The 25,682-nt window shown below is 49.1% G+C and overlaps 1 protein-coding gene across 1 annotated transcript in view; it reads right to left on the bottom strand.

Moving 5' to 3' along the window:
* The window catches only part of LOC144165973 (uncharacterized), a 220,894-nt gene that overhangs the window by 170,616 nt on the left and 24,596 nt on the right, over positions 1 to 25,682 (bottom strand). The window contains exons 2-3 of the mRNA XM_077695647.1: positions 14,232 to 14,407; positions 7,108 to 7,217 (exon numbers count right to left, since the gene is read on the bottom strand). Coding sequence (XP_077551773.1) covers positions 7,108 to 7,217; positions 14,232 to 14,407 — 286 coding nt within the window. The remainder of the gene's footprint in view (positions 1 to 7,107; positions 7,218 to 14,231; positions 14,408 to 25,682) is intronic.

Raw genomic sequence — 25,682 nt, 5'->3', positions numbered from 1 at the left:
TTGCGCTAACGCGCTATTATAACAAGTGCTGGCATGCAGGTCGCCTCCCGAGACAGTGGAAGACGGCCAGAACAGTCCTAATTCCGAAGCCGGGCAAACCGCCAAGTATCGACCATCTCCGGCCGATTTCGCTCACTTCGTGTGTGGGCAAAGTCTTAGAACATGTCCTCCTCAACCGATGGCAGCGCTATCTCGAAGACAACGAACTCTACCCCGACTCACTCATAGGGTTTCGGAGTCACCTGAGCACTCAAGATGCCATGCTCCTCCTTAAGCACGAGGTCATCGACGACATGGTCAACGCCCGGGACAACAAGGCGGTGTTGGGCCTCGACCTCCAAAGTGCCTTCGATAGGGTGCGGCACTCAGCGATTGTGGCGCAAGTCTCTCACTTGAACATGGGGCGGCGGACGTACGCATACATACGGGACTTCCTCACAGGCCGCTACACGCAAATGTGCGCCGGTGAGCTCCAATTACCCGAGAAGCAACTTGGCAGCAGAGGTACCCCCCAGGGATCCGTGGTATCGCCGCTGCTTTTCAACCTCGTTATGATTGGCGTCGCCAACCGCCTCGGGCAGGTGCCGGACGTTCGGCATACCATCTATGCCGACGACATTACACTGTGGGTCACGGGAGGGAGCGACGGCCACATCGAAGATACTCTCCAAGCAGCAGTCGACGCTATCGAAGACCAGCTTGATGGCACGGGCCTCATATGCTCCCCCTCTAAATCAGAGCTGCTCATCCTCCCCCCGAGAGGCAGGCGCAAGCCGCAATCACCAATTCCCATTACGGTGTGTACGACAGGGGGCCAGGCGATTCCCGAAGTCGCACAAATACGGGTTTTGGGCCTCCTGATCGAGCGGAACCGAACCAACGGGTCCACGGTCAGCAAGATAGCAACGAAGGCGGCAGCGGCGGTCCATCTCATCCGGCGCATCTCCACGCGACCTGCGGGATTGAAAGAATCCAGCCTCACTCGACTGGTACAATCGTTTGCCGTCAGCAACATCGCATATGTAGCCGCCTTCCACAACTGGCGGCAGTGCGAGCGGGAAAAGGTGGACGCCACTATCCGCAAGACCTACAAGACAGCTTTGGGACTTCTCCAGAGTACCAGCACTGCAAAGTTGCTGGCTCTAGGTGTCCATAATACCCTGGATGAGATTTCCGAAGCCCAGCGCACCGCCCAAATAGAACGCCTATCTAGAACACAGACGGGCCGCTACATCCTCCACCAAGTGGGCCTCCTCCCCCGAGGCGGCCTGCAGGGGTCCAAGGAGCAGATACCGGCAGACGTACGCAACCGTCTCATCGTATGTCCTATCCCCAGGAACATGAACCCCGAGCACAACCACGACCGCAGAGTTGCTAGAGCGCGAGCTCTGGTGGACTTACATGCACAAGACACCGGCGCAGTCTTCGTCGACGCGGCCGAGCATCAGAGTCAGCACGCCACCTTTGCGGCCGCAGTGGTGACGGCTACAACGGGCGAAATCAGGTCTTCCGCATGCTTCCGGGCTAGCAAGGCCTCACACGCCGAAGAGGTGGCCATTGCCCTGGCCATAGTGAATCCCCAGTGGACTACGGTGCTCAGCGATTCAAGAACAGCAGTGCTAAACTACGCTCAGAACAGGGTGTGCAGTGTCGCGGCGCGTGTCCTCCGTACAGCAGGAGTGTGTGACAGTGCGGTGTGTGTGAAGTGGTTCCCGGCACATATGGGCCCCAGTGTATCCCGCCGGGGCAATGACAACCACAACGAGACGGCCCATGCCACCGCGCGAGGACTGGCCGACCGCGCGGTGGCTAGTGGTGTCGAAATCTCGGAGTGGCAACCCCCAGAAGGTAACCAGGACCCCCTGACCACCTACAACGAAGTGCTACAGTGGTCCCGATTCAACAGGAGGACTATCCCGCCCCCGCATCCGGGACTTACTCGAGCGGAGGCGGTGCTATATAGACAGCTGCAAACTGATTCAATACTGACTCCAGTGCTAGCCAGACATGTGTGCCCGGAGGTATATGAAAGTGACATTTGTAGACTGTGCGAGCGGGAGCGAGCCACTACGGTTCATCTCCTCTGGAACTATCAACTACGACCGCGTGAGGCCAGCGAGACCACTACGCTCCCACCGCAGTACAATGAGGCGAAGAAGAGCAAGGACTACAACACCCAGCTACAGGCCGTCCAGCAGGTTGCGGCGGCCCTCGAACGGCAGCGGCCGGAGTGCGACGCGCGGAAGGGGGTACGATCCCCCCGACCTCGTAGAGCGCGCCCGGGTGCGGCTCAAGAGGTGCTATCGTAACGACGTCGCGGCCGCATCACGGCACCTGGGCCCTGTTAAGGGCGCCCCACCGTCTGCAGGCCCAAATAAAGTTTATTCTCTCTCTCTCTATAAACGTTGGTTGGTATTGCGAGCACTATGCTTGTTTTAGCTGCACAGCACTGCGGCTCTTTGTGGTTGTCTCAGACGACACTGGCCGATTGACGTGCGCGACGGTGTCTTACGCGACTATATTTGTCGAGCTAGCACCATCTTTCACGAAACGACTACTTTCCGACTTAACAAAAACGAGCCAGGAAAAAATACGGTCAAAACTAAAGGAAAGGCAGAAAACGGCCAGCTGCGATATAGTGGGGCCATCTAGGTTGAATAACGGTAAACCATGCTCCGCAACACACTAGGTTTAGACCTGCTGATGTTATGTCGCTGCAGACCTTTCGAAAACACACAATTTGGCGGGAGAATCAAAATTTTAACTTCAATTGAATAATTTGTCAGTGAATGAAGCATGGTTAGCGTCCGGACAAGCCCTGGGGGCACTACAAAACGCGAAATCTTTCGAATAAAACAAACTTGCATTTTGTCTTCATGACCCCGTTCAATCTTGTCTGTTTAAACGGCCTTTTAAGAACATGAATCCTAAATATTTTCCCAGTTCATTGCTCCTGGTAATTAAGAGACGCCTATGAAATTCTCGTTTTGAGGCGCACCGCAAGCGACAATGTGCGCATCATCGGACGGCCGCGCAAATAGCAGTGATGTCACGGTTGGGACATTCGAGACTGAAAATTGCTTAAGCGCTTTTTGTGTGTATTGTTCGGCACCGCTGCAAACCCGATTTTTTAAACGTAATGCATCCTTTAGTCGCTGTGCTAAACAGTTCTCTCTCCACGTGACCGGTGTCGCGACCGTTTCAGTTTGAAAACCATTGTTGCAGAACTCAGACCTACTGGCTGTTCCTGCGGTTTACACCCAGTTTCCCTGCTGAAGGTCACGTTGTTTTGGCGAATTCTCTTCGCAATCTCGCCATTTTTATATCAAATGGCAGAAAAAAGATTAACAGAAAAAAGTGCTCCCTGTGCGATTCAAACTTGCGGCCGCCGGGCCAGCCCAGCGTTGCGGCCAGCCTGCATTGAAATCAGACACTGTACCACACTATCGACGTGAGGAGCGCGCGTGGCTGGAAACTGAAGCATAACAGCCGCTTCTAAATTGTAACCCAGCACTCTGGCGTGTTTGCATAAATTCTAATCAACCCAGAGCTTTAACCGCCAACTTACTGTAGAACTCCTCTGCAGTCTGCCAAAGGGGGCATATACAATTAACAAAACAACGTTAAAGGGACCTTGCAACACTCTTTGAGCAGTGCAAGTAAACCTGCGCGACGTTTATATTACACTGCCAGGAATACCTGAGCCAAATATTACACGTGCACGTGAAGAGGCGAGCGCGCAAATCGCCGTGAAAGACGCGGAAAAACCAACCGCGCTCTTTTCTGTTCTCAATATGCACCCCTGGCATGGCCTAAGCGACGTCACATAGGCCATGGCTGCCCGATTGGCTGTCACTTGTCAACTTCGCCGCTAGATTCTCCCATTTCCGCCGTCGTCATAGCTGTCTACGAACCCCTTCTATGCCTGAACCTGTAGGCACAGTTTTGCCGTTTCTTTTGTGTTTTGAGTGCGCGCGGAGTTTGAGTGATGAGCTGAATACTTCCCTTTCAACGGGACCACTCGACTACAAGCGTGTATTGCTTCAAAAACGCCCTACCAGCCCGAGCGCGGGCTTGCGAGCAGGCACCCATGCCTGCCTGAACCGTGAAAGAAAGCAAAAGGAGGAGAGTGTCGGGAAATTAGGATGTGAGGGCGGTTCACCGTGGCGGCGCGAGCCGCGCTCTCCGAAAGTGTTCGTTGGGGGAGGGGAGGGGGCAGGCAGTGCGCTGTGCGCGACGCTTGGCGAAAACCTGAGGGGGGCGTGCGGGTGACTATGATGTGCGTTCGCTTAGGACGCAGTTTGCGGTCCCTTTCTAAAGCGCACTTCGCGCAGCCGACGCAGAGGCTCATCATCGCTGCCGTTAAGAGAAGGCACGCGTGAGTGCTGCCTCAGCGCACTGCTGCTGCGCCCAAATATCGCATTAGGGAGTATCGTAATGGCCAGCCAATTTTTATGTGTACTGTCAGACTACATTGTTTTTACGGGTTCGAAAATTTGGCTGATATTGGCTTTAAAAAAAAAAGTCGCCCAGCACGTCGGCGAGGAGAGCACGACGACCAGCAGCTTCGGCGCTAAGGTCCCCCGTTTTGGGCAGCGGCGAAGGGACACTTACGGCCGGCGAACCTCGTCGAATGGAACAGTGTAAAGATTCTCTTCTTGCGGAAAGGCCGATGTCGTTGCTGCCTTGGCCATTTTTAAAAATTACGCTTGAACGGCCGAGCACCAGACCTCAGAAACTGAAGCTCCGCGACCGGCCACACAACACACTTTGCGTGCGCGCGTTCATGACAGCCGATGCAGCAGAAAACTTAAGCTTTCGGAAAAACAAATTGGCGTAGCTTGAACTAATGGTGCAAGGGTAGAGAAATAGCTGAGCTTGGGGTCGACTTAGCTTGTCCCCAGACTAACAGCGAATCCCAGGAGAAAGAGCGCAGCCAGACACCAGCAGTGCCAAGCCGTTTTGGACGGCACTGTAAATCAAAGACCACTAAAGTATGTACAGTGTTTTATTCAGTAGGAATCGTCGTCATCCCTTTCGTATCCGTCTTCCGACGGAAGAGCCACGTAGGGCAAACCTCCTTGTAGCGCGTCCTCGCCTTGGTACACGTCCACTTCTTCGTCAGCTGGTCCGGTGATCGTCTCCACGTGTGGATTGCGAAGGGCTGGCTTGGCAGATTCGTCGTCATTGTTTTCGACGTGGCCCGCTGGTCGCTACACGACGACGAAGGCGGGAACTCTTTGTGTTTCATGGTGAAAAACAGCTCAAGGAACACAGGGACAAAAAGGAAGAGTGAACGAGAGACAGAGATAGAATAAACGTTTGTTTAAATCAACAGGGGGGACGGTGCTGAAGCTTGAAGGAGGCGTCCTCAGTCCAGGATGCCTTGACCGCGGGCAGCATCGACAGCCCTTTGAGCCAGCCGAAGCTGGTCGTCCAGGCTGGTGCTCGCCAAGGCGCTCTCCCAAAGCTCGACAGTGGAAAGTTGCAGGTTGGGAGGAATCAGTGGAGATTGGTCACATCCTCCGACCATATGGCGTAGTGTTCCGGGTTCTCCGCAAAATCGGCAAAGCGGGGAGTTCTGTCGGTCGAAAAGGTGAAGCCGGATAGGATGAGGGAATGTATTAGTCTGGAGAGCACGTAAATGACGTTCGTGCTCTCGGGGTAGAGATTTGTGTGGGGGAGCGAGTGTCTGACGCGACAGCCTGTAGTGCTGCGTGATCTCGGCGTAAGAGGTCAAGGGCTGCATGCGCTCGGGTTCGGCAACGCTGCTCTCGGCGCCCGCTCGGTGGGTCAATTTTCGAGCGATGGCGTCCGCCGCCTCGTTTCCAGGGATACCGTGATGTGCGGGAGCCCATACAATCCTGATTAGCCTCTTCAGGGGCTGCTGCTGAATGATGCGTAGAGTTGTTGTGTGAAGGCGTCCCCTAGCGAAATTCTGACAAGCATGCTGCGAGTCGGTGACAATGACCGCTGCATTAGTTTGTACGACGGTGAGGGCGATTGCTACTTCCGACGCACAGCGCTGTGTGTTGTCCACTCTTCCTTTTTGTCCCTGTGTTCCTTGCGCTGTTATTCACCATGAATCTTAATCTGCACCAACCAGCCCAACTTGCCAACTCTTTGTGTGGCGTAAGCCCACGTGCAAGCCTGGGCCACGCCGCGCGGTCACCGCGAGGCACGCGCTCACGTGCTCTCGGTGTTTGCTGTCTGCGCCGGTCAGATATGTGTCGGCCTAAACAGCTCAGCTGTTAAAAAAGCACTCCCGAAGCCTTCACTTCACTTAGAACGTCCATCAGATATAGCTCTGCATTTCATGGTATAGCTCCCCGGTCATAGCTGCAATAGGTGCTTAATGGGAAGAACAACTGAAGCGAAGAAACTCACGGAAAATTAACGTTAACCAGAAAGTGACATGATGTAGAGAGGGTGAGAGTAGCATTCGAGAGAGCAGGTAAGATAGGGGATGGGAGGAGAACGCCCCGTGTGCAGCGCCCGTGCTGAGCGACGTCAGTAACATGACACCGGTTTATCTTTCCCGGCATGTGTATAGTCCACTGCCTACCCGCCAAGTGTGAAACCAATTATGGTAGGCCGAAGGCCTAACACGAATAGAACGCTGGGGACAAGCGGCTGTTTGAGGAACGGAATGATTAGGAGTCTGGTCATTCCAAAAATTAATTACACACATTAATAAGCAGTTGTGACTGCGAGATGAAACATTCTTGCTTCTGTATTACAACGTGCGAAACAAGAGTCCTTCCTAAGACAAACGCGAAAAGACATGCCGCAAACTGCAGCAGCTCATACTCAAATAACATTTCACGTCTGAGTCAAAATTACTTAGCGATTTGCGAAATTAATTTTTGTTGTTGTTGCTCTTTAATTATTTTGCAGTGCTCGTATGTTCCCCCGTTATAACGGCCATTATACAGCAGGTTAAAAATGTACGCTACAAAATGTCCTGGCATTCTATCACAAGTAGCTTAATGCTCTTATTACTGAATTTAAACGCTTCCAACTATGACAACACGTATTTGTAAACTGGCTCTGACACTGTTCACACAGTCGGGCCAAATTCGGGAATGAATAATCAGAAGTACGTACCGAAAGAAGAGCTCACATTAACGCCGTTAGGTTTTGTACGGTTTGTTAGTTCACTATTTTTCCCTCTGCCAGGAGTTGTAAAAAATTTTCCGAACAGAGGCGTCGTTTTCCTGAGGAAGAAGTCCAGTAGACAAAAAATATAGGCTCATTTATGAAAGATAAGGCTTTTATATCGTATGCCTGCAAGAATGCAAACACCAAATTTTCACAGTGATTTGCTAGCGGGTAAGCGTCAAATTGCAGGCGTCAGTCATACACTGCGACCTTTTCGTTTGTTTACAGCCGATGCAGATCTTTGCACAAGTTATGCAGCCATTTCAACAACCAGACATGACAGTTTAATTTTTATACTATTTCATTCTTTAAACCTACAAAACTACTCGAAGGAAGACAACTAGCGTCAATAACGGCTTTTACCTGATATATGGACAAGCACACCATGCAAACTCCCAAATAACAAGGAAAATTATTAAAGCAGTTCCGCTCAACGTGAAAGCTGTCAAACGCCCAGAGCAGTGATTCCCCACACGGGCTGTGGAGCCGTTCTTCGCTCTTTGCTGCCGCCCCTCACACTCTTCCCCTGTCTGTCTTACCCACGGGGCAAGAATTATTCAGGAGGCGCAACTGGGCTTGCTCGGGTGGCGCGACAAAGTCACGGCGTGGGGCACGGCATCGACGCGCCCTCTGTCGCGAGGCGCCAAAGTGAATAGGCTCGCCGGTTCAAGGTCAGTCAGTGAATAGCCGTCTGCTGCCGTGGGCAGACGACACCGGCGAATACCTCGCACGACTAGACTTTCATTGGAGTCGGTTTGCGGCGGATGAAATCATCCCGTTTCAAACATTTTTTGCAGAACGAAGGGGCTTTGACTTTATTTAGAACACGAACCCACAATAAAAAAAAAACATGCGGTTGAGAATGTAGGTATGATTAGTGCCAGTGAATGATGGTTCTTATCTTCAATGCCATTAGGCCATTAGTTCATATTTAGACTGCCCTAACTTCGCCGCCCTGCCTGTGCAACATGAAAAGCGCGCGCAAATCTGAGAAGCCGCCCGCGAGAGGAGAGAGCAGCGAGAGTGAACCACTCGTGGCGGGAAGGCGGCGTCGGCAGACGTCGTCTGCTCCGGGATTCCTTCCAGTGTTTCTTTTCAAGCGCGGTACGGCTTGCAACTAAGGCAATATTTTTAATAACTGCTGCTGAAATTTCCAGCACTTCTATTTATTTATTTTACAGGAATAAATCTGGCAATTTTCACAATATTTTCGATGTATTACAATTTGTGTAAGTCGTGTCCGTAGGAGAACATGTAAACTATGGCAACGCTCTTGACGCGCCATCTGTTGTGCTTCTCCGCAAGCTGCATTCCCCCCCCCCCCCCCCCCCCCCCCCACCAGACAGTGACATTAACGCGCCGCCAGCCCGCGGTGTGTCAGCCCAGCGTATTCCCCTCCCGAAATAATTCTTTCTCCGTGGTCTTACCATTCGCTTGATGAATTGAAGAGAGGTTTGTACAATGCAATTCAATTTTTCCGCCTTCGCAATGCTCTCGCGCCTTCTCCTGGGACCGCTCGAATCCTTTTCTTTATCTTTTGTTCCTTATTCTGACTTTAAACAGCACAAGAGGGAATTCAGTTCTTTTTGTGCTTGCTTGCATATCGCACGTGCTGGATGGAGCCTTTCTGAGCCATTTTTAACGCGTCGTGTTTTGTTCGGAGACCACATTTTAAAAAGCGGATCTGCGGAGCCAGAAAACCGAGAGGACCAACCAGTCCAAGGGAAACCCAATGGTTCTGGGACCAAAGCCCTCAAGAAGAAGACAAGCAAAGAAGAAGACAGAATAAAGGTGAGCTGTGCAGGTGCAGCTTCCCAGGAGTATATTTGTCGTAAACCCAAAATGTCCAAGCGCAACAAATATATGGATGAAATTGCAGCTCTCAAGAAACTTATATTAGAGATTAAGGCAGAAAATGTAATGTTAAGGACGAAATTAGAGAAATACGAGAGGTCAGTAGGAAGAAACCCAACCCAAACAGAAACTGCACTTACCCCCTGCACATCGTGCGCTAGAACCATAGCAATACTTGACGAATATCTAATTATTCGAATGAACAAGAAAATTTAATAATTTAAATTAGAGATAGAAGTAGAGTTTAAAAACATTCTCATGGAGTGGAGCAAAGCCATAGGGGAAGAGAATGCACAAATCCCAATAGACCAGGCGAAGAAACAATTAGAACAGACTAATAAGCGGAAGCTCGACGACACACGAACGAGCAAAAATGCAAAACAAATAATCATTGAAAACGACCAAAGCTAAACGGAGGGGTACTGCAATTACACAGACTCAGAAGATGACCCATAGGCGGCACCAAATCCCAGAACAATTATTAATATGGTAATGGAATTGTAGAAGCCTACATAATAAGAAATACTCGCTATATACGGAGATTAGCACCATAGAACCGAAACAGGACGTCATATCCCTGCAAGAAGTAAAGGTGCAAACTAGTTTCAGAGGATAGAATAGGATGGACCTTTCAAAAGACTTTAGAGCAGCCGTATACTTAAAAAAAGACATAACTTGCCGGAAGCACTACTTATCCACTGGAGAGCCGTCAGCGAACTTGGTTGAAATATACCCCACCCAGAGTGGACATAAGAGTTTCTTCATATTGAACATATACAGCTCTCCCTCCAACCCAAAAGAGAATTTTACCCCTCTTTTCCAAAAGACGTAGCGCCTAACCCGGAACAATAACGTCATAATCTGGGGAGACATGAGCGCTCCCCATAACCAATGAAACTACAACTATAACTCCCTAAAAGGAAAAAAAATTAATTGATACTATGGAATATCTAAATCTCCAAACAATCAATGACACGGTATACCCCACCAGAACGGGTAGCCACATATGTAAAGATACGTACCCTGACTTGACCATTGTAGCCACCAAGGACAGACTCACAACCTCGACAAATACGGGTGAGAATCTCGGCAGCGATCACAATATAGTAGAGATCAGGACGAAATCAGACAATTTTAAAAGAAAGGCAAGAAAACAAAAGATCACTAATTGGAACGCCTTTCGCGAAAAGCTAAGAGACAAAGAAGAAATATAAAACATAGACATCTGGTGCCATGACATAAGAGAAGCCCTCAAACAGTCCACTTAGGAATTTGGACAAGAGAGCGAATACCTGTGTTTTGACAACCATCTCATCAGTCTATGGAATAAGAAACAAATACTAACTAAGCGATGGAAAAAGAAAAGACGCAACAAGAAGCTAAAAGCGAGAATGAAAAAAGATCAAAAATCTAGCTAGGAAGTACGCGATACAACTCGCTAATCAGAATTGGCAAGACTTCTGTGACACACTCAAGAATAGCCTAAATACCTCGAAGATACGGGCAATAATTTAAGGTATGCTCAATCCGGAGACAACAGAAACGGAGACCGAGACGGAGACTCAGACGGAGACAACAAGAAGGGACAACATAACAGAGTGGCCAAAGGTTTCGAAGGCACCAACGAGGAACTAATTAAAGCCCTAAAAGACAGATTTGAACTCAACGCGAAAATTGCCCGTTCTACAAGAAAATACTGAGGTTTCCAAAATGCAAAGCTCGACAGTGACATCACAAGAGAGGAAGTATATCAAGCCATCCTTGCCATTAAACGGAGGAATGTGGCAGGAGAAGACGGAATTAACAATAACATACTCAGGAGCCTAAATGACTCAGAATTGGAAGCATTAGCTGAATACATAAATGAAAAGCTATGGAAGCCGAACCGATTACCTATGCAATGGAAACACTCGACAATTACGACAATACCCAAACCAGGGAAGACACCAGGTACTAAAAATATGCGATCGATATCACTGACCTCATGCCTAGGGAAGGTGTACGAAAGAATCATCACGACAAGGCTTCAAAAACACTTGGAAGAAAACAACATGTTTCCACACCGTACGTAAAAAGACTTGCATACGTCACCGCTATTATTTCGAAAATACAATATGCCTCTGCAAACTGGGATCCTCATCAAGCGTATCTCACAAATAACCTCGAGTCATTACAGAACCGTGCTGATCGCTTCAACTTTTCTGACTATTCTACATTTTCAAGCGTCCCAGCATAAAAACAGCGTGATGAACTGGATAAGTTACGCGTTCGTCGCGCATATGCTCGCCTGTCCCTTTTCCTTAATATCTACTTCCACCCAACACTTCGCAGTGATTTCTTTCAGCCTGCACCAGCCATTTCTCCACGCAGGGATCATCCCAACCCGATCTCGTATGCACACTCATTCTTGCGCCACACTATAACTGACTGGAACGATTTACCCTCACATATAGAAACTCAAACTGACATAACTAAATTTCAAGAGTTGCTTCGCCATTTGTTATGATTTGAATTGTATTGTTGGTTGAAATGTATTATTGAGCAACCACCGCTCTTCTCTTTTTTTACCCTACATTGCTTTTCTGTAATTTACTGGATTTAACTAGTTCCGTAGAGTAATTTCCTTGCCATCTGTAAATGCCTTCTTGAGCAAGCGTAATCCGTTTATTTGTTCGAATTATTTTTCCTAAAACACATTGCATTCCTGCCAAATCTTGTATTACCTAAAATGTTTTTCTTCTTTTCTAAGTTATTTCTGTTTTTTACTGAACCGAATTTGTATTTTTCGTTCTTCTCTATCTTTTTCTCCTTTTTTTCTATTTTTCTAATAATGCTTTCAACATATGTATTTTCAGTGTGTGTATGCCCCTCCCCTCCCTATGTAATAGCCTCCATTGAGGGCGTTTAGGGGTAATATGAAATAAATAAATAAATAAATAAATAAATAAATAAATAAATAAATAAATAAATAAATAAATAAATAAATAAATAAATAAATAAATAAATAAATAAATAAATAAATAAATAAATAAATAAATAAATAAATAAATAAATAAATAAATTATTAGTTTCCGCAGTGAGCTATCTACCAAAGATGCCTTTCTACGACTGAGACACGACATCCTCAATCGCAATGACGACTACGAATAAATTGCATTAGCCCTGGACCTGAAAGGGGCATTGGACTACGTGTCCCATGAGGCAATATTGAAAGCTGCTGAAAAGGCAGGATGTGGCAAGAAAGTTTATGCTTACATTAGGAACTTCCTGTCAAACAGAAGAGCCATGATTGGCATTGAAAACACTAGATGCGAGCCTTTCAAAATGCCTAACAGGGAACTCACCAAAGGGCCCATCATCTCCCCAGTGCTGTTCAATCTGACAATGATTGAAATAGCAAAGAAATTGGAAGAGAAAGAACACGTAGGCAAATCAATCTACTCATATTAAATTACCATCTGCACCCAAAGTGGAACCCTGTCAGAAAACCTACTGATCCTAAATGAAACAATCAACGAGCTACAATAGCCGATACGAAGAATTGGCCTAAAATGTGCCCCGCAAAAAACTGAACTCGTCAGAATAAGACCCTCCAAAGAGGAAATTACCTATGAAAACATAGTAATTAACAACCAAAACATTATCTTCAATCCGACAATAAGAATATTAGCCATACACATACAAAACGACAACAAGGCCACCACAACCTTGGAAAAGCTAAAGAGAACAACACAACAATTGGCTAAAGTCATTCGAAGAAACACAAGAACAATAAAAGGCATGAAAGAAGAAGACACTCTCAAGCTGGTGCAAGTAATTATCATAAGTAGAATTACGTACAGCTTACCGTACGACCACATCAACGCAAGTCAACATGAAAGAGTCGACGCACTTATCAGAACTGCCTACACGGCAGCTCTCGGCCTTCCCATGTACACCTGAAATGAGAAAATCTACAAGTTGGGAGTGTGCAACACCTTTCGGGAGGTCACAGTGTCTCCTGGAAGCCCAGAAAGAACGACTACTGAAAACCAAGACTGGAAGAGAAATGCTGAAAACAGCCGGGTACTCAGTTCACTCAGAGTACATACACAGAACGATAGGACTTTCTCCTCAGCCAAGAGAAAGCCTCAAAATTCCAACTATTCCCCCCAAAATGAATCCTACATACAACAAAGGAAGAAGACTAGCAAGAACAAGATACATTTGGAAGACCTACGGCAAAGACCCGGATGCAGTCTACACCTACGCGGCAACTAACAGCCGTGGCAACGTCTCAGCGGTGATAGTCAACTGCGACGAGAAAACGCTAGACTTCCTAATGAGCAACAAAGAGAACATGCAAGAAGCCGAAACCACCGCCATCCCAATGGCCATAAGGTGGGGCGAGCACAAAAAAAAAAAAAACACACCATAATTACTGACTCCAATTAGAAACCTAGTTTGCGGAATCATTCCTAAAGCAGCAAAGAATATAATGCCTCTGATACCAAAAGTCAAACCTAAAATAATATGGACCCCGGCGCATCAGGCACTGGAAGGAAACGAAAAAGCGGACTCCCTTGCGAGGCAATTCATGAACCGCGGGGAGTCTGAGCATTCATACGCCCTTCCTCGATACAATGCGGCTACCGACCGACTCCGGTTATGCCGACTAACCGGAAAAACAATGCCGTCACCTCACCTACAAGACACAGAGGACGCCAGAAATCTTAGGAAAATCCCGACCAATACCTACCCACATAAGTCCAGGTTAGCACTTATGCTTCCGGATAAGTACAACGAAGAATGCCATAAACGCCATCTGAAGGCAGACCTTTTCCACGCCCTATGGAACTGCCCGACCATATGGCAGCAAAATATCTACAACACATCAATAGAGTCCTGGGAAGCGGCACTGTCCAGCTCCGACCTCTCCAATCAGCGAGAACTTCTGGAAAGAGCCAAGCTTGGGGCTTTCGCCACTGGAGTCTTGGAAATAGAATTCCCACTTAACTCCGCCGCCTCTCCTTCTAACTTTGTTGTAAATAAAGTTTACTACTACTACTACTGCTACGACACCCGCACGACTTTAGAACTCAAGATGGCGGATGGACGCTATTTAACTCCTGTACAGTAAATTCGCGAATATGTCTTGACAGGGTAATGCTGGCTTCAACGTGCATTGCGAAGTATGGAGCTTATAAGCACCATTAAGCATAAATTATTCTACTCACGTCTCATTTCCGTCCACATCATGCCTCGAAAATTTTGTGTCCGTTGAATTGGCGCTGTCTGTATTGAAATAGATACAGTTCTTGAGGGAATTCTTAATTTGAATGATTTTCTGGTCCACCTCGTGTGTTTTGATGTTATGGCCGTAAACCCAGGCTGGTGACGACTCCTTAAACGCCTGAAATACGTTGAAAATACCTTTTACCGCAAGAATGTTTTACAGAGAACACAGGTCTGTTCAGGTTCCTCTAAATTGTACATCCAAACGCGCTATCAAGGCGCCTATTACGGTGTTTAGAGATGTTATCAAGAGTGCGTAAGGATAGGGTTAACATAGTTGTCCCGCAGGAAAGGTGGGTGGAAAGGTAGTCCGCATTTGACCCGCCCGTATTAGCGTGTCGGGGCTGTAAGGGTATTTAGTTTCCACTTAACCACCATGCCTAGGCAGTTTGAATGTGTGTATTGTTTAAAAATTACTTAAAATAAATAAATTGTTTGTTCCGTCCTAAGTTTTTGAAATCAAACAAACCAAATAAATCAATTTTTTTTCAACACAAGGTTTGGGCTACACCAAGGCCAAAAGCAATTGCATACTACCTGAGGGTGCCGGACAACCCTTACAAACGGCAGCGTGTTGACAATAATAAGCACATTAAATGGCCTATTTACAACCTAAAAAACTGGTGTGAAAAGGAGAAAATGAGCAGCGTGAACTATTGCTCTAATATACAAAATGCAGTTTGAACCAGGAATCAAAACCCGCTTGCAACAAATTTGTTCCCATCGAGTTTGTTGTCTAAAAAAACATTGCACCAACTGTTTTCGGGTAAGACCTTCAATAATAACACATTTTTGGTTGCTAGTAATCTTTAATAAACTGGTAAAAAATTAGTTATTACTGCTCCCTCCCTAACCTGGTGCGATCGGTACCCCAATAATCCCCCGGAGTCTTTCTTCAAACGCTCCCCTTTGGTAATGCACTGACGTCAATCTGCACTATTGCATAGAAGGAGGATTTTTACCCACAGTTTAGACTTACGCTTCTCAAGCTTGTGGGGATGTCAAGTAGGGACTCCATTCGCTCGGCGCACGGAGGCTTTAACGTTTTCTCCTTACTACGTCGAGGGAATCCTCGTGCGCCTCCCTTCTCTCCCTACGGGGATGCGAGAGGACGCTGAACGGGCAGTCTGCTTATAGATACAGAAAGACAACTGGACAGCACTAAGGGATGAGGTATGTCACGCTTCTTGGCCAGTCCACTGCTTCTGGCGTTCTTTTAGATGCGACGCTCAGAGCATTTTACCCCCAAGATGCCCATACTGTCACACAAGTACATCAGCAGACCTCACTCATCTCGTGTGGTCATGTCCTACTTTTGCCAAACACCGAACATTCACGGCACCACAACTTCACCCTGATCCCCAACAACTTGACAAAAAATTAATCCACCAAATAGCCCTTTATTCTCTAAAGAGCGGTCTGGCACGAGTTGTCTGAGCGGAGACCTCACCGGTCCTACTCACAATGGACTATTTTGCCTGGCCCACCAGTTGGGATGGACTCATTTCAAGCGTGAACCTGAAAAGAACTGAACCCTCATAAGCGTGAACACGAAGCTACGCAGTGCAAGCCAAGAACTTTACTACTAGTCCCAGTGCTTTTACTACCCTCTCCCCTTTCCATTCCCCTGTTTAGACCAGCGGTCTCCCGTTTTCAATAAAAGCTTCACTACCACTCTTGTCGGCGGCCCTGTCCTTCCTGCGTGCGTCCGTTGTTGTCCGCGGCGTGCGTCCGTTGTCCGCAGCCACTCTCCCGCTCTCCTCTCCGATAGCGAACACTCTCTCGCGAGGGGCATTGGATTAGATTCGATTGGATTCGATTGGATTGACTTGGCTTGACTTGACTTGGATTTGATTGGATTGGATTGGAGTTGGATTGGATTGGATTGGACTAAAGTGGATTGTGTTGGATTGTGTTGCGTCATAGCCGTGACAGACGCACTGGCGCCGGCGCGTGCCCAGGCGAGAGCGTGTGCGGCCCAGCGCGCTCTCACTCCGCCGGTGGGCGGCGCTGCGCGCGGTGCTGCGCATGTGCAGTACTCTCTCTCTTCGCGGTTTCCTCTCCTTCGGGCGCGCTCCGCATATATAGTGCCTAGAATATAACCGGTGTGCCGCTCTCCGGCGGCCTTTCGGTCGACGGTTGCTCTCCGCATGCGCTTGAACCCCCTCAGCGTCGCATCACACCAGGGTTCCCTCGAGGGGAGGTGGGCGTAATTTTTTTCTGACTGCGCGGAAGCACGGTGCACACCTCGTTGAATTGAGAATCCAATGATTGCCTTATTCCCTGCTTGTGCAGGTGGTTTGTTGTTCTTGGACGTTCAGTAAGCCTTTGGCTGCTCCGGACTTTATGATCAATCAATCAATCAATCAATCAATCAATCAATCAATCAATCAATCAATCAATCAATCAATCAATCAATCAATCAATCAATCAATAAATAAATAAATAAATAAATAAATAAATAAATAAATAAATAAATAAATAAATCGATTGATTGTTTGATTCATTTAGTCCATTTAATTGGATTAATTCCAATATTCAGGTGTTTGGACTTCTGCAGGCGAAAAAGCGCTCAGAGATCACTGAAGATTACCTGGAGGCCCGCCTACGTATCAGCTCTTTGGCCACAAAGAATCTAATTCCACGTTGATACATACATATTGTAGCGTACAGCGAATGCGTGCTCCGGGTGGTAGGGGTTTTAATGAGGCACAAAAGAACAGCGACAGCCATGGGTCTAATCTAAAGCTCGAGAGCCGAGGGACCGGGGCCAGCGCGCGCGATCCGAAGACGAAGATTCTGTTTCTTCTGCCTCGTCGTCGACCGTTGCGTGTGCCCTTTCTTATACAACACGTGACATTTACCTCCCCCCCAGGGGAAGCATCGTCCCGATGCTCGGGTGAAAGTGTGGTGAAACAGCGATCCAGTATGGGCGTGTCACGTTCTTGCGAAGTAAGGCTTCATGCGGACGATGTGGACGACTTCCGACCGGCGTTGGCGACGCCGGGATGGAACACCGTCTTGCGGAATAACTTCGTACGTGACGTCACTCAGTTGTTTTAGAACTCTGTAGGGTCCAAAATAGCGTTTCAGAAGTTTTTCGCTTAGCCCTCGACGTCGGATGGGGGTCCACACCCATACATAGTCGCCAGGCTCGAAGGAAGCGTGCCTGTGACGAGCGTTGTAGAGAGAGGAATCCTGCACCTGTTGTTCTCTGATGCGATACCGAGCGAGCTGCCGCGCCTCTTCGGCACGCTGCGCGATCGCTTGCGCAGTCTCGTCGGCATTTCCGTGGTCGTGTGGGAGCATGGCGTCCAGCATCGTTGTTGCCTCGCGTCCGTACAGGAGAGCGAATGGCGTCATGCGTGTAGTTTCTTGCCGGGCCGTGTTGTAGGCAAACGTCACGTATGCGAGAATTGCGTCCCAATTTTTGCGTTCCAAGTCGACGTACATGCTTAGCATGTCTGCAATTGTTTTGTTCAAGCGTTCGGTCAGGCCGTTTGTCTGTGGGTGGTAGGCGGTAGATTTTCGGTGTGAAGTACCGGTGAGATCCATGATGGCGCGTACCAACGCCGAGTTGAATGCGGTTCCCCTGTCCGTGATCAAAATTTCTGGTGCTCCATGGCGCAGAACAATGTTGTCCATGTAGAATTGAGCCACGTCGAGCGCAGTGCGACGCTGAAGAGCTTTTGTTTCGGCGTATCTGGTAAGGTAATCGGTCGCGACGATTATCCACTTATTTCCCGAAGAGGAGGTTGGGAAGGGGCCCAAAAAGTCCATGCCGATCTGTTGGAAAGGTGTTTTCGGTATTTGTACAGGTTGCAGTAAACCAGCTGGGCGTCCAGGCGGTGTTTTCCGTCGCTGACATTCGCGGCAGGTGCGAATGTAGTGTTTCACTGTCGCAGGAAGCTTCGGCCAGTAGCAGTTCTGCTTGATTCGGGAAGTTGTACGCGCATAACCAAGGTGACCCGCAGTCGGCTCGTCATGACAGGCCTGTAGTATGTCGCAGCGAAGACACGCAGGAACAACTAAAAGGTAGGCTCTGCCATTTGGACCAAAGTTGCGTTTGTAAAGGATGTTGTTCCGTAAACAAAAGAATTTTAGGCCGCGTGCGAAGAGCTTAGGCTTCCGTGTAGAGCGGCCTTCCAAAAAGTCCACAAGTGGTTGCAGCTCGGTGTCTTGCCTCTGTTGTTTACACAACGTTGGGGCGTCGATTGCTCCCAGAAAAGCCGTGTCGTCTTCATCTTCAGGGCCGGGGCGCTCGACCGGGGCTCGGGACAGGCAGTCTGCATCAGAATGATGTTTTCCTGACTTATAGACTACCGTCAGATCAAACTCCTGAAGTCGCAGGCTCCAGCGGGCTAGGCGACCAGTGGGGTTTTTTAAATTGGCCAACCAACAAAGCGAGTGGTGGTTGCTCACTACCTTGAAGGGACGGCCGTAAAGGTACGGGCGGAATTTCAAGACGGCCCATACAACAGCCAGACATTCCTTCTCGGTGGCGGAATAGTTGGTCTCCGCATGGGACAATGTCCTGCTTGCATAAGCAACCACTCTTTCAGCACCGTCTTGCCATTGGGTAAGGACGGCGCGTAGACCTACGTTGCTGGCATCAGTATGAATGGTGGTCGCAGCGTCTTAATCAAAATGGGCGAGGACAGGTGGCTCTTGCAAACGCCGGCGCAGGTCCTCGAAAGAATCGTGCTGCTCATTGTTCCATACGAAGGCGACGTCGTTACGGGTAAGGCAGGTTAGTGGAGCCGCGATGTGTGCGAAATTTTTTATGAAGCGCCGGTAATAAGAACATAGGCCTAGAAATCGCCGCAGGGCCCTTTTGTCCTTGGGCGTCGGGAAATTGGAGATAGCGGCTACCTTTTCAGGGTCGGGTGTGACGCCGGCGTTGCTGACAACGTGGCCGAGGAAACGGAGCTTTTCATAACCAAAATGACACTTTTCTGCTTTCAAGGTAAGACCGGCGGCTCGTACGGCACGAAGGACTGATGATAGTCGTTTCACGTGTTCTTCAAATGTTGACGAGAAAACGATAACATCATCCAGGTACACGAGGCATGTCTGCCACTTGAGGCCGGACAAGACAGTGTTCATCATTCTCTGGAATGTTGCCGGCGCCGAACACAAACCAAAGGGCAGCACCTTAAACTCGAAAAGACCATCAGGTGTTATGAAGGCGGTCTTCTCGCGGTCGCGCTCGTCTACCTCGATCTGCCAATACCCGCTCTTTAAATCCATGGAAGAAAAGTAACGGGCGTGGCGAAGCCGGTCTAGAGAGTCGTCGATTCGGGGCAACGGATAGACGTCTTTTTTGGTCACTTGGTTTAGCTTCCTGTAATCCACGCAAAACCGTAAAGTGCCATCCTTCTTTTTAACCAAAACGACGGGCGACGCCCACGGACTTCGAGACGGCTGAATGACATCGTCTTGCAACATTTGTTCCACTTGGCTACGAATTGCTTCCCGTTCCTTGGTAGACACACGATAAGGGTTTTGGCGGAGAGGTCTTACTGCGTCATCAGTGATGATACGATGCTTCGTGAGTGGCGTCTGTCGGACCGCAGATGTTGCAGAGAAGCAATCCATAAACTACAGGAGCAGATCGCGGAGTTCTTGGTTCTGCGTGAACGGCAAGCTGGGGTTGACATCAATCGCGAGAACGGGACTGCTCTGGCCAGGCGGGGCGCCTTGTAAGGCGAAGCAGTCTTCGTCGCCGCCAGGAATGTCCTCGAAAAAGGCGACTGCAGTATGTTTGGCGACGTGTTGGTGCTCATTACTGAAATTTGTCAGCAATAACTCCGCTTTGCCGTCGACTAAGTGCACGACACCTCGGGCAACTGCAACGCCGCGACTGAATAAAAGCGCATCGACACGTTCTGCGATGCCGTCTACAGTGCTTCGCACGTCGCAGTTGACAGATACGAGCATGCAGGAGCGCGGCGGTATGTTGACGTCGTCGTCAATAACCCGCAACGATGAGCGACATTCTTGGCTTTCCGGCAGGCGGGGGCTCGGCGATAAGGTGATTAAGCGCTCGCCCACATCGATGACAGCGTTATACTCTCTTAAAAAGTCCATTCCTAAAATGAGCTCCCGGCAGCACTCTGCTAGGACCACGAAAGTGCCGACGAAGGTAGCGTCTCCTATGCTGATCCTGCCAGTGCACTTCCCCACAGGCGTCATTAAGTGGCCCCCAGCAGTGCGAATTTGAATCTTAGGCCATGGCGTCTTACCTTTTTTCAACCGATCAGCGAGGGTCAGGCTAATGATCGAGTAATCCGCTCCGGTATCAACAAGGGAAACAACTTCATGTCCATCCAAAGATACGACGAGATCGGCGCTTCCACCATCGGCGATAGTCACTCTCGTCGTCGTGTTTTCCTTCGGCGGCTTCGCATGATTTCGAAGGTCTTGCGGGGTTATGCTATCAGCAACCCTGCCTCCCGGAGTTGCTGCTTCTAGTTTCCCCGCCTAGGGCTTGGGGATCTTCCCCTCGGCATATCTGTAGCGTCGCGGCGGCCAAGTGGAGCGTCGTTCCCTGGGGACGGTGATCGATATCGGCGGGACGGCGAGGGCGAGGCATTTCGGCGAGCAGCGAGGAAGTCTTCGATTGCGGCAGGTCTTTGCCCGAAGCGAGGCCGGGAAGCAGCAGGAGAAAATCCGGGAAGGCCAACCTCGCGGTACGGGCAACGGCGGTAAACATGGCCTGCTTCGCCACAGTGGTAGCATAGGGGCCGGTTGTCACTGGTACGCCAGAGGTCAGTCTTCCGCACTTGTCCTCGGAATGAATTTCCCGACGGCCAGGGGCGTGTACCGGCGTCCGCTGCCTGGGGACAGACGTCGGCTTGAGGCATACAGCTGGGCGCTGGGGCGCTCGCAGGAGGCGGTTGGCGACGCACTGCCGACGCATAGCCTGCTTGGAGCGGCTGTGGCTGTTGTTCCGGGGCTGCAAAGGTTAAGGCCTGCCTGATTTCTTGGCGCACGATGTCGACGACTGATGCAGACGCCGGCCCGGGCGGAACGAGTCCGTGCAGCTGCAACTCCTCCCGAACGATAGATCGGACGAGCTGCCGCAGTGATCCATCGGTGGACGCAGCAGTCACCACAGTGCCAGTGGTGCTGGAGGATCTGCCGGCCCCACGGTCGTACTGTCGGCACCGCTCCTGCAGGGCTCGCTCGATGGTTGTCGCCTCTTTGATGAAATCATTTAAAGTACGAGGAGGATTTCGCACGAGGCCAGAGAACAGCTGCTCTTTTACACCGTACATTAGGTGTCGCAGCTTTTTCGGCTCGGACATATCGGGGTCGGCTCTCCGAAATAGGCGAGCCATGTCCTCCGCGAACATTGCGACCGTTTCGTTGGGTTTTTGAATTCGGGATTCCAGAAGTCGCTGGGCGAGCTCTCGGCGGTCTGTGCAGGCAAACGACTCCAGAAGCTCCCGCCGAAATTCATCCCACGTCGACAATTCACCCCTCGCCTCTCGGTTTTCGTACCAGGTCCTGGCGCCGTCGTCCAGCGAGTAGTACACATGCCCAAGTTTTTGTTGAGGGTTCCATTGGTTGAACGACGCGACACGCTCAAACTGCTCCAGCCAGTCCTCGACGTCTTCGAACGCTTCACCACGGAAGACGGCAGGAGTGCGCGGCTGGTGAAGCGTTACCTGAGAGGCAACTGGTTGCGCCATTACTTGCGGTTGAAGCACTTGGCGTCTCGGCGCGTCACTGGAAAGGAGGCCGTACTCAGGAGACAGGCCGAGTTGGCGGCGGCTAATCCGATGAACCGGGGTGTCAACAAAGCGTGGCCGTACCGGGCTGCCAGGAGGGGTACTGGACATCAAGTGGTTGTACCCAGCTCCTCCACCAGTGTAGCGTACAGCGAATGCGTGCTCCGGGTGGTAGGGGTTTTAATGAGGCATAAAAGAACAGCGACAGCCAAGGGCCTAATCTAAAGCTCTAGAGCCGAGGGACCGGGGCCAGCGCGCGCGATCCGAAGACGAAGATTCTGTTTCTTCTGCCTCGTCGTCGACCGTTACGTGTGCCCTTTCTTATACAACACGTGACAATATAAAGATACATATGTACACATATATGATCACATACTTATGCGCACGCACGCAATCAAAGAGCCTTGAGAAAGTGAACTGTACTAACTGGGAAGCATTTACCAACGCTACCAGAAAGCCGTAGCGCTGATAGCGACACCAGTGTGAAAGCTCAGATTTGTGACGATGAACTTATCGATGCGATTGCATCTTGTATGACGGAAACGACGCGCAGCCTTACTAAGCGCCATTATATACCAAAAAATGACCATGAGTATAAAATACTATGGGCCATACGAACACGAGTGGAGCGAAAGGCGTTACAACACCAGAGAATGGAAAACTTGCGAGCTGCATGGCGAGCTCGAAGGCATGTCAGGCGCCATCTAAACAAGCTACGCCAGCAACGTTTGAGGAGCTACGTTGAACGCCAGGCAGCCTCTGACACGCATATGGCGTGTTGTTAATGCAAATGCACAAATGCAGCCAGCAGCAACATGGGTTCACTGCCTTCTCGCTGCACATGCGCGCACATCTGAAAGTAGTCTCCGAGGAATATTGAAGACGCCTATCAACGCCATCAATGCCTCCACCACGCCTCGTATGTGTGTCTCCCTCTACGAACTCCAAAGTGTCAGAACCAGCTCTTTGTCTGCCGTTTGCAATAGAAGAAGTTTCCCCGCCATTGGCTGTGAAGCCATGCAGAGAGCGGTCCGAAAGACAGCGTGGATAAAAAGGACAAGGTTTCCAGTGATTGCCTTCCAGCGGTTATCTTTCGGTATCTCCCGCTTTCAGCCAGCGGACATTGATTCACCGCTTTATGTTCTAAATTGCGAAGGGCAACAAAATTCCGCCACGGTTATAGATCACGAAATGCAGCGACCGTGACTGCTTAACGCAAAACTTGCTCAAAGTGTTACCGGGAGAGACGGTCGTCAAGCAAGCGGAAAATATATTACCAAAAAATTGATTTGCAATGGCTGCACAACATCCAATAACGACCCCGCTTACGGCAGAAGAAAATTTATATTCATCCCTTTTTAAGCACATCATAAAGTCTCAATAACCCAAGATTGACATGATTTATAAGTGAACGATGAAGTTCTCGCAATGAGGCCGCGTCGGTCTTTCTCAATTCTGAGTAAAAGTACAACGTTTACCGCGCCCAGTGGGGAATTTTCTCACCATTGAGCAAAGACGCCGGTGAGAATCTTTTTTTTCTTTGTTTGCTGAAGGATGTTAGGGTTTTGTAATACACGTGCGCATTTGTGCGGTGCAGTGCAACCTCTTTATCAAAGACATACATGTTACACTAGAAGGTTGACTTCAAATGACCCCGGGGTGGACCGATATGATCCAAAAACCCAAATGTACAAGTAAGGCCTGAAACCAAACAAAGCATACCAGCCGTGTATAAGCTATGAATGATTGTCGAAGTTCATTCATCATTGATTAGTGATTCGCGAGGTTCATTCATGATTGATTAGTAGTCGAGGTGCATGATATATTGAGTTGGGTTAAGGACTATTGTGGATTATGGTGAATTAAACTAAGATGTAATATTGATTGATAATGCTTGACAATCAATTGACAAGGCGGGATTAGGTAGGATTAAAATGAATTAAGGGATTTAATGTAATTTACAACGGATTAGGTTAAGGTAAAGTGACCCACAGTGGTGGCTTCGTGGCAAAGGTGGTGTGCTGCTGAGCCCTGAGCCCAAGGACGCGCGTTCGATTTGAGGCCGCGGCGGCCGTTTTTCTGATGGAAGCGATAAGTGAAAATGCCCGTGTGTTCGACATTTCGGAGCACGTTAAACATCCTCAGGTGGTCAGAATTCTCTGGGAACATCTACTGCGGCACCTCATCGCTTGTGTAGCGTCGCCACGTTGAACCTTATAATCAACCAATCAGGTAGGGTTAATGTAATTATGGTAGGAATTAAGGTGAATTGCGGGTCCATGAGAATTAATATGTTATGCTAAGACGGATTAGGGTTGATTAAGGTAATTAGATTGAATTAAGGTAGATCATGATGGGTTAACTCTTTCGCTACCGCGCCTATCAAAAATACTTTTGGGAGCGCCTTTTCATAGCGTTCCAGGCGTTTCTCGAACAAGTAAAGCTGTTCGGAGTTAGATCAGAAAATGGCCTTTCAAAATCAGCTTTGTTTTCATTTCTGCAACGAACACGTAATTTTTGACACGCTTTTGAATCACCTGGGTTTGGAAAAGGGGCGTGGTCATCGCGCGTCACGGCTACCAACGAAGAATGCGTGCAACTCGTAATTACTCTGCACCAGTGCTTGTGTTTTGCTATCAGGGCGTGAATGGGGAACTTGCAAACGATTTTCAATCGTCAGGTTCGCGCTCTGACAGTAATTATCCCAGAAATCGACTGAAAATGTCAAGCAGTGCCTGGTTGCAAAGCTACTTTATGATTTTAGGCAGTTTTATTGCCTTTGCGCACGTTGTTGTAAGTACTGTGGTAGTTCTCCTTACCCCAGGACCATTCACAAACAGTTTATAACAGTTTCGGTTTCGTTCCTGCATCGCGAAATTCATATTTAGCGCTACTACGCAGTTACCCAACTTCAAGGCTACCTGCCATGGCGCCTGAAGCGTCCGCGACTTATCCTCGAACAAAGCACGGCGCTCCTGATTTCCCCCCACCCTAACCCGATTTCTGCGATAAGAACTTCAGATGCAAGTCAAAAGGTCACACCCAGTCGCCAGACATCTGTTCCGCCGAGGACAGCGCTTCAAACCGGCCTTACACTGCCAGCTGTTCGCCTTCCAGTTTCGTTTCCATGTGAGGGTATATCCGGGTGTCTAATGTTGCTGCTTAGTTGAACTGTCTATTCGGACGAGTCTCTGATAAGTTTTTGTACTGTTTCAAAAAATGTTAGGTGGCGCTGCAATAGAGGAGGCTCGTTGTGCTGATGTTTTTCAGCGGGCAACTGCTACTCGGCCAAAGATCGCAGGGCACGATTCTAGCTCATCGTACCTCATTTTTGCGAGCAAGGCTACAATTGCGAGTAAGAAGATGATAATAAAGCTTAGCTTTATGTTTTGAGAGATAACTGACCGTGAACGACAACAAGCAGCAGCCACGGCGTTCTGTTTTCAACTTCATGCATGTGTTTTCCGCATCGCGTGCTTGTCCCAAATATTGTGGTCACTGTAAATGCAAAGTCAGCCATTGACAATGTTTTTACGTTATGTGGGGGCAAATTGGGGCCTCTGATGATGACAAACCGCCAGATTTATTCCAGGAAACCACCCGAAATTGCACATCTTGAATTGGAGGTTGGGCTTCACCGCAAGACACGAGCACCGG

The sequence above is a fragment of the Haemaphysalis longicornis genome, unplaced genomic scaffold (genome assembly GCF_048455015.1).
Source record: "Haemaphysalis longicornis isolate Haplotype H1 unplaced genomic scaffold, Haemaphysalis longicornis Haplotype H1 scaffold_152, whole genome shotgun sequence".
NCBI lineage: Eukaryota > Metazoa > Arthropoda > Arachnida > Ixodida > Ixodidae > Haemaphysalis > Haemaphysalis longicornis.
This window is presented reverse-complemented; position numbering and strand designations above follow the sequence as displayed.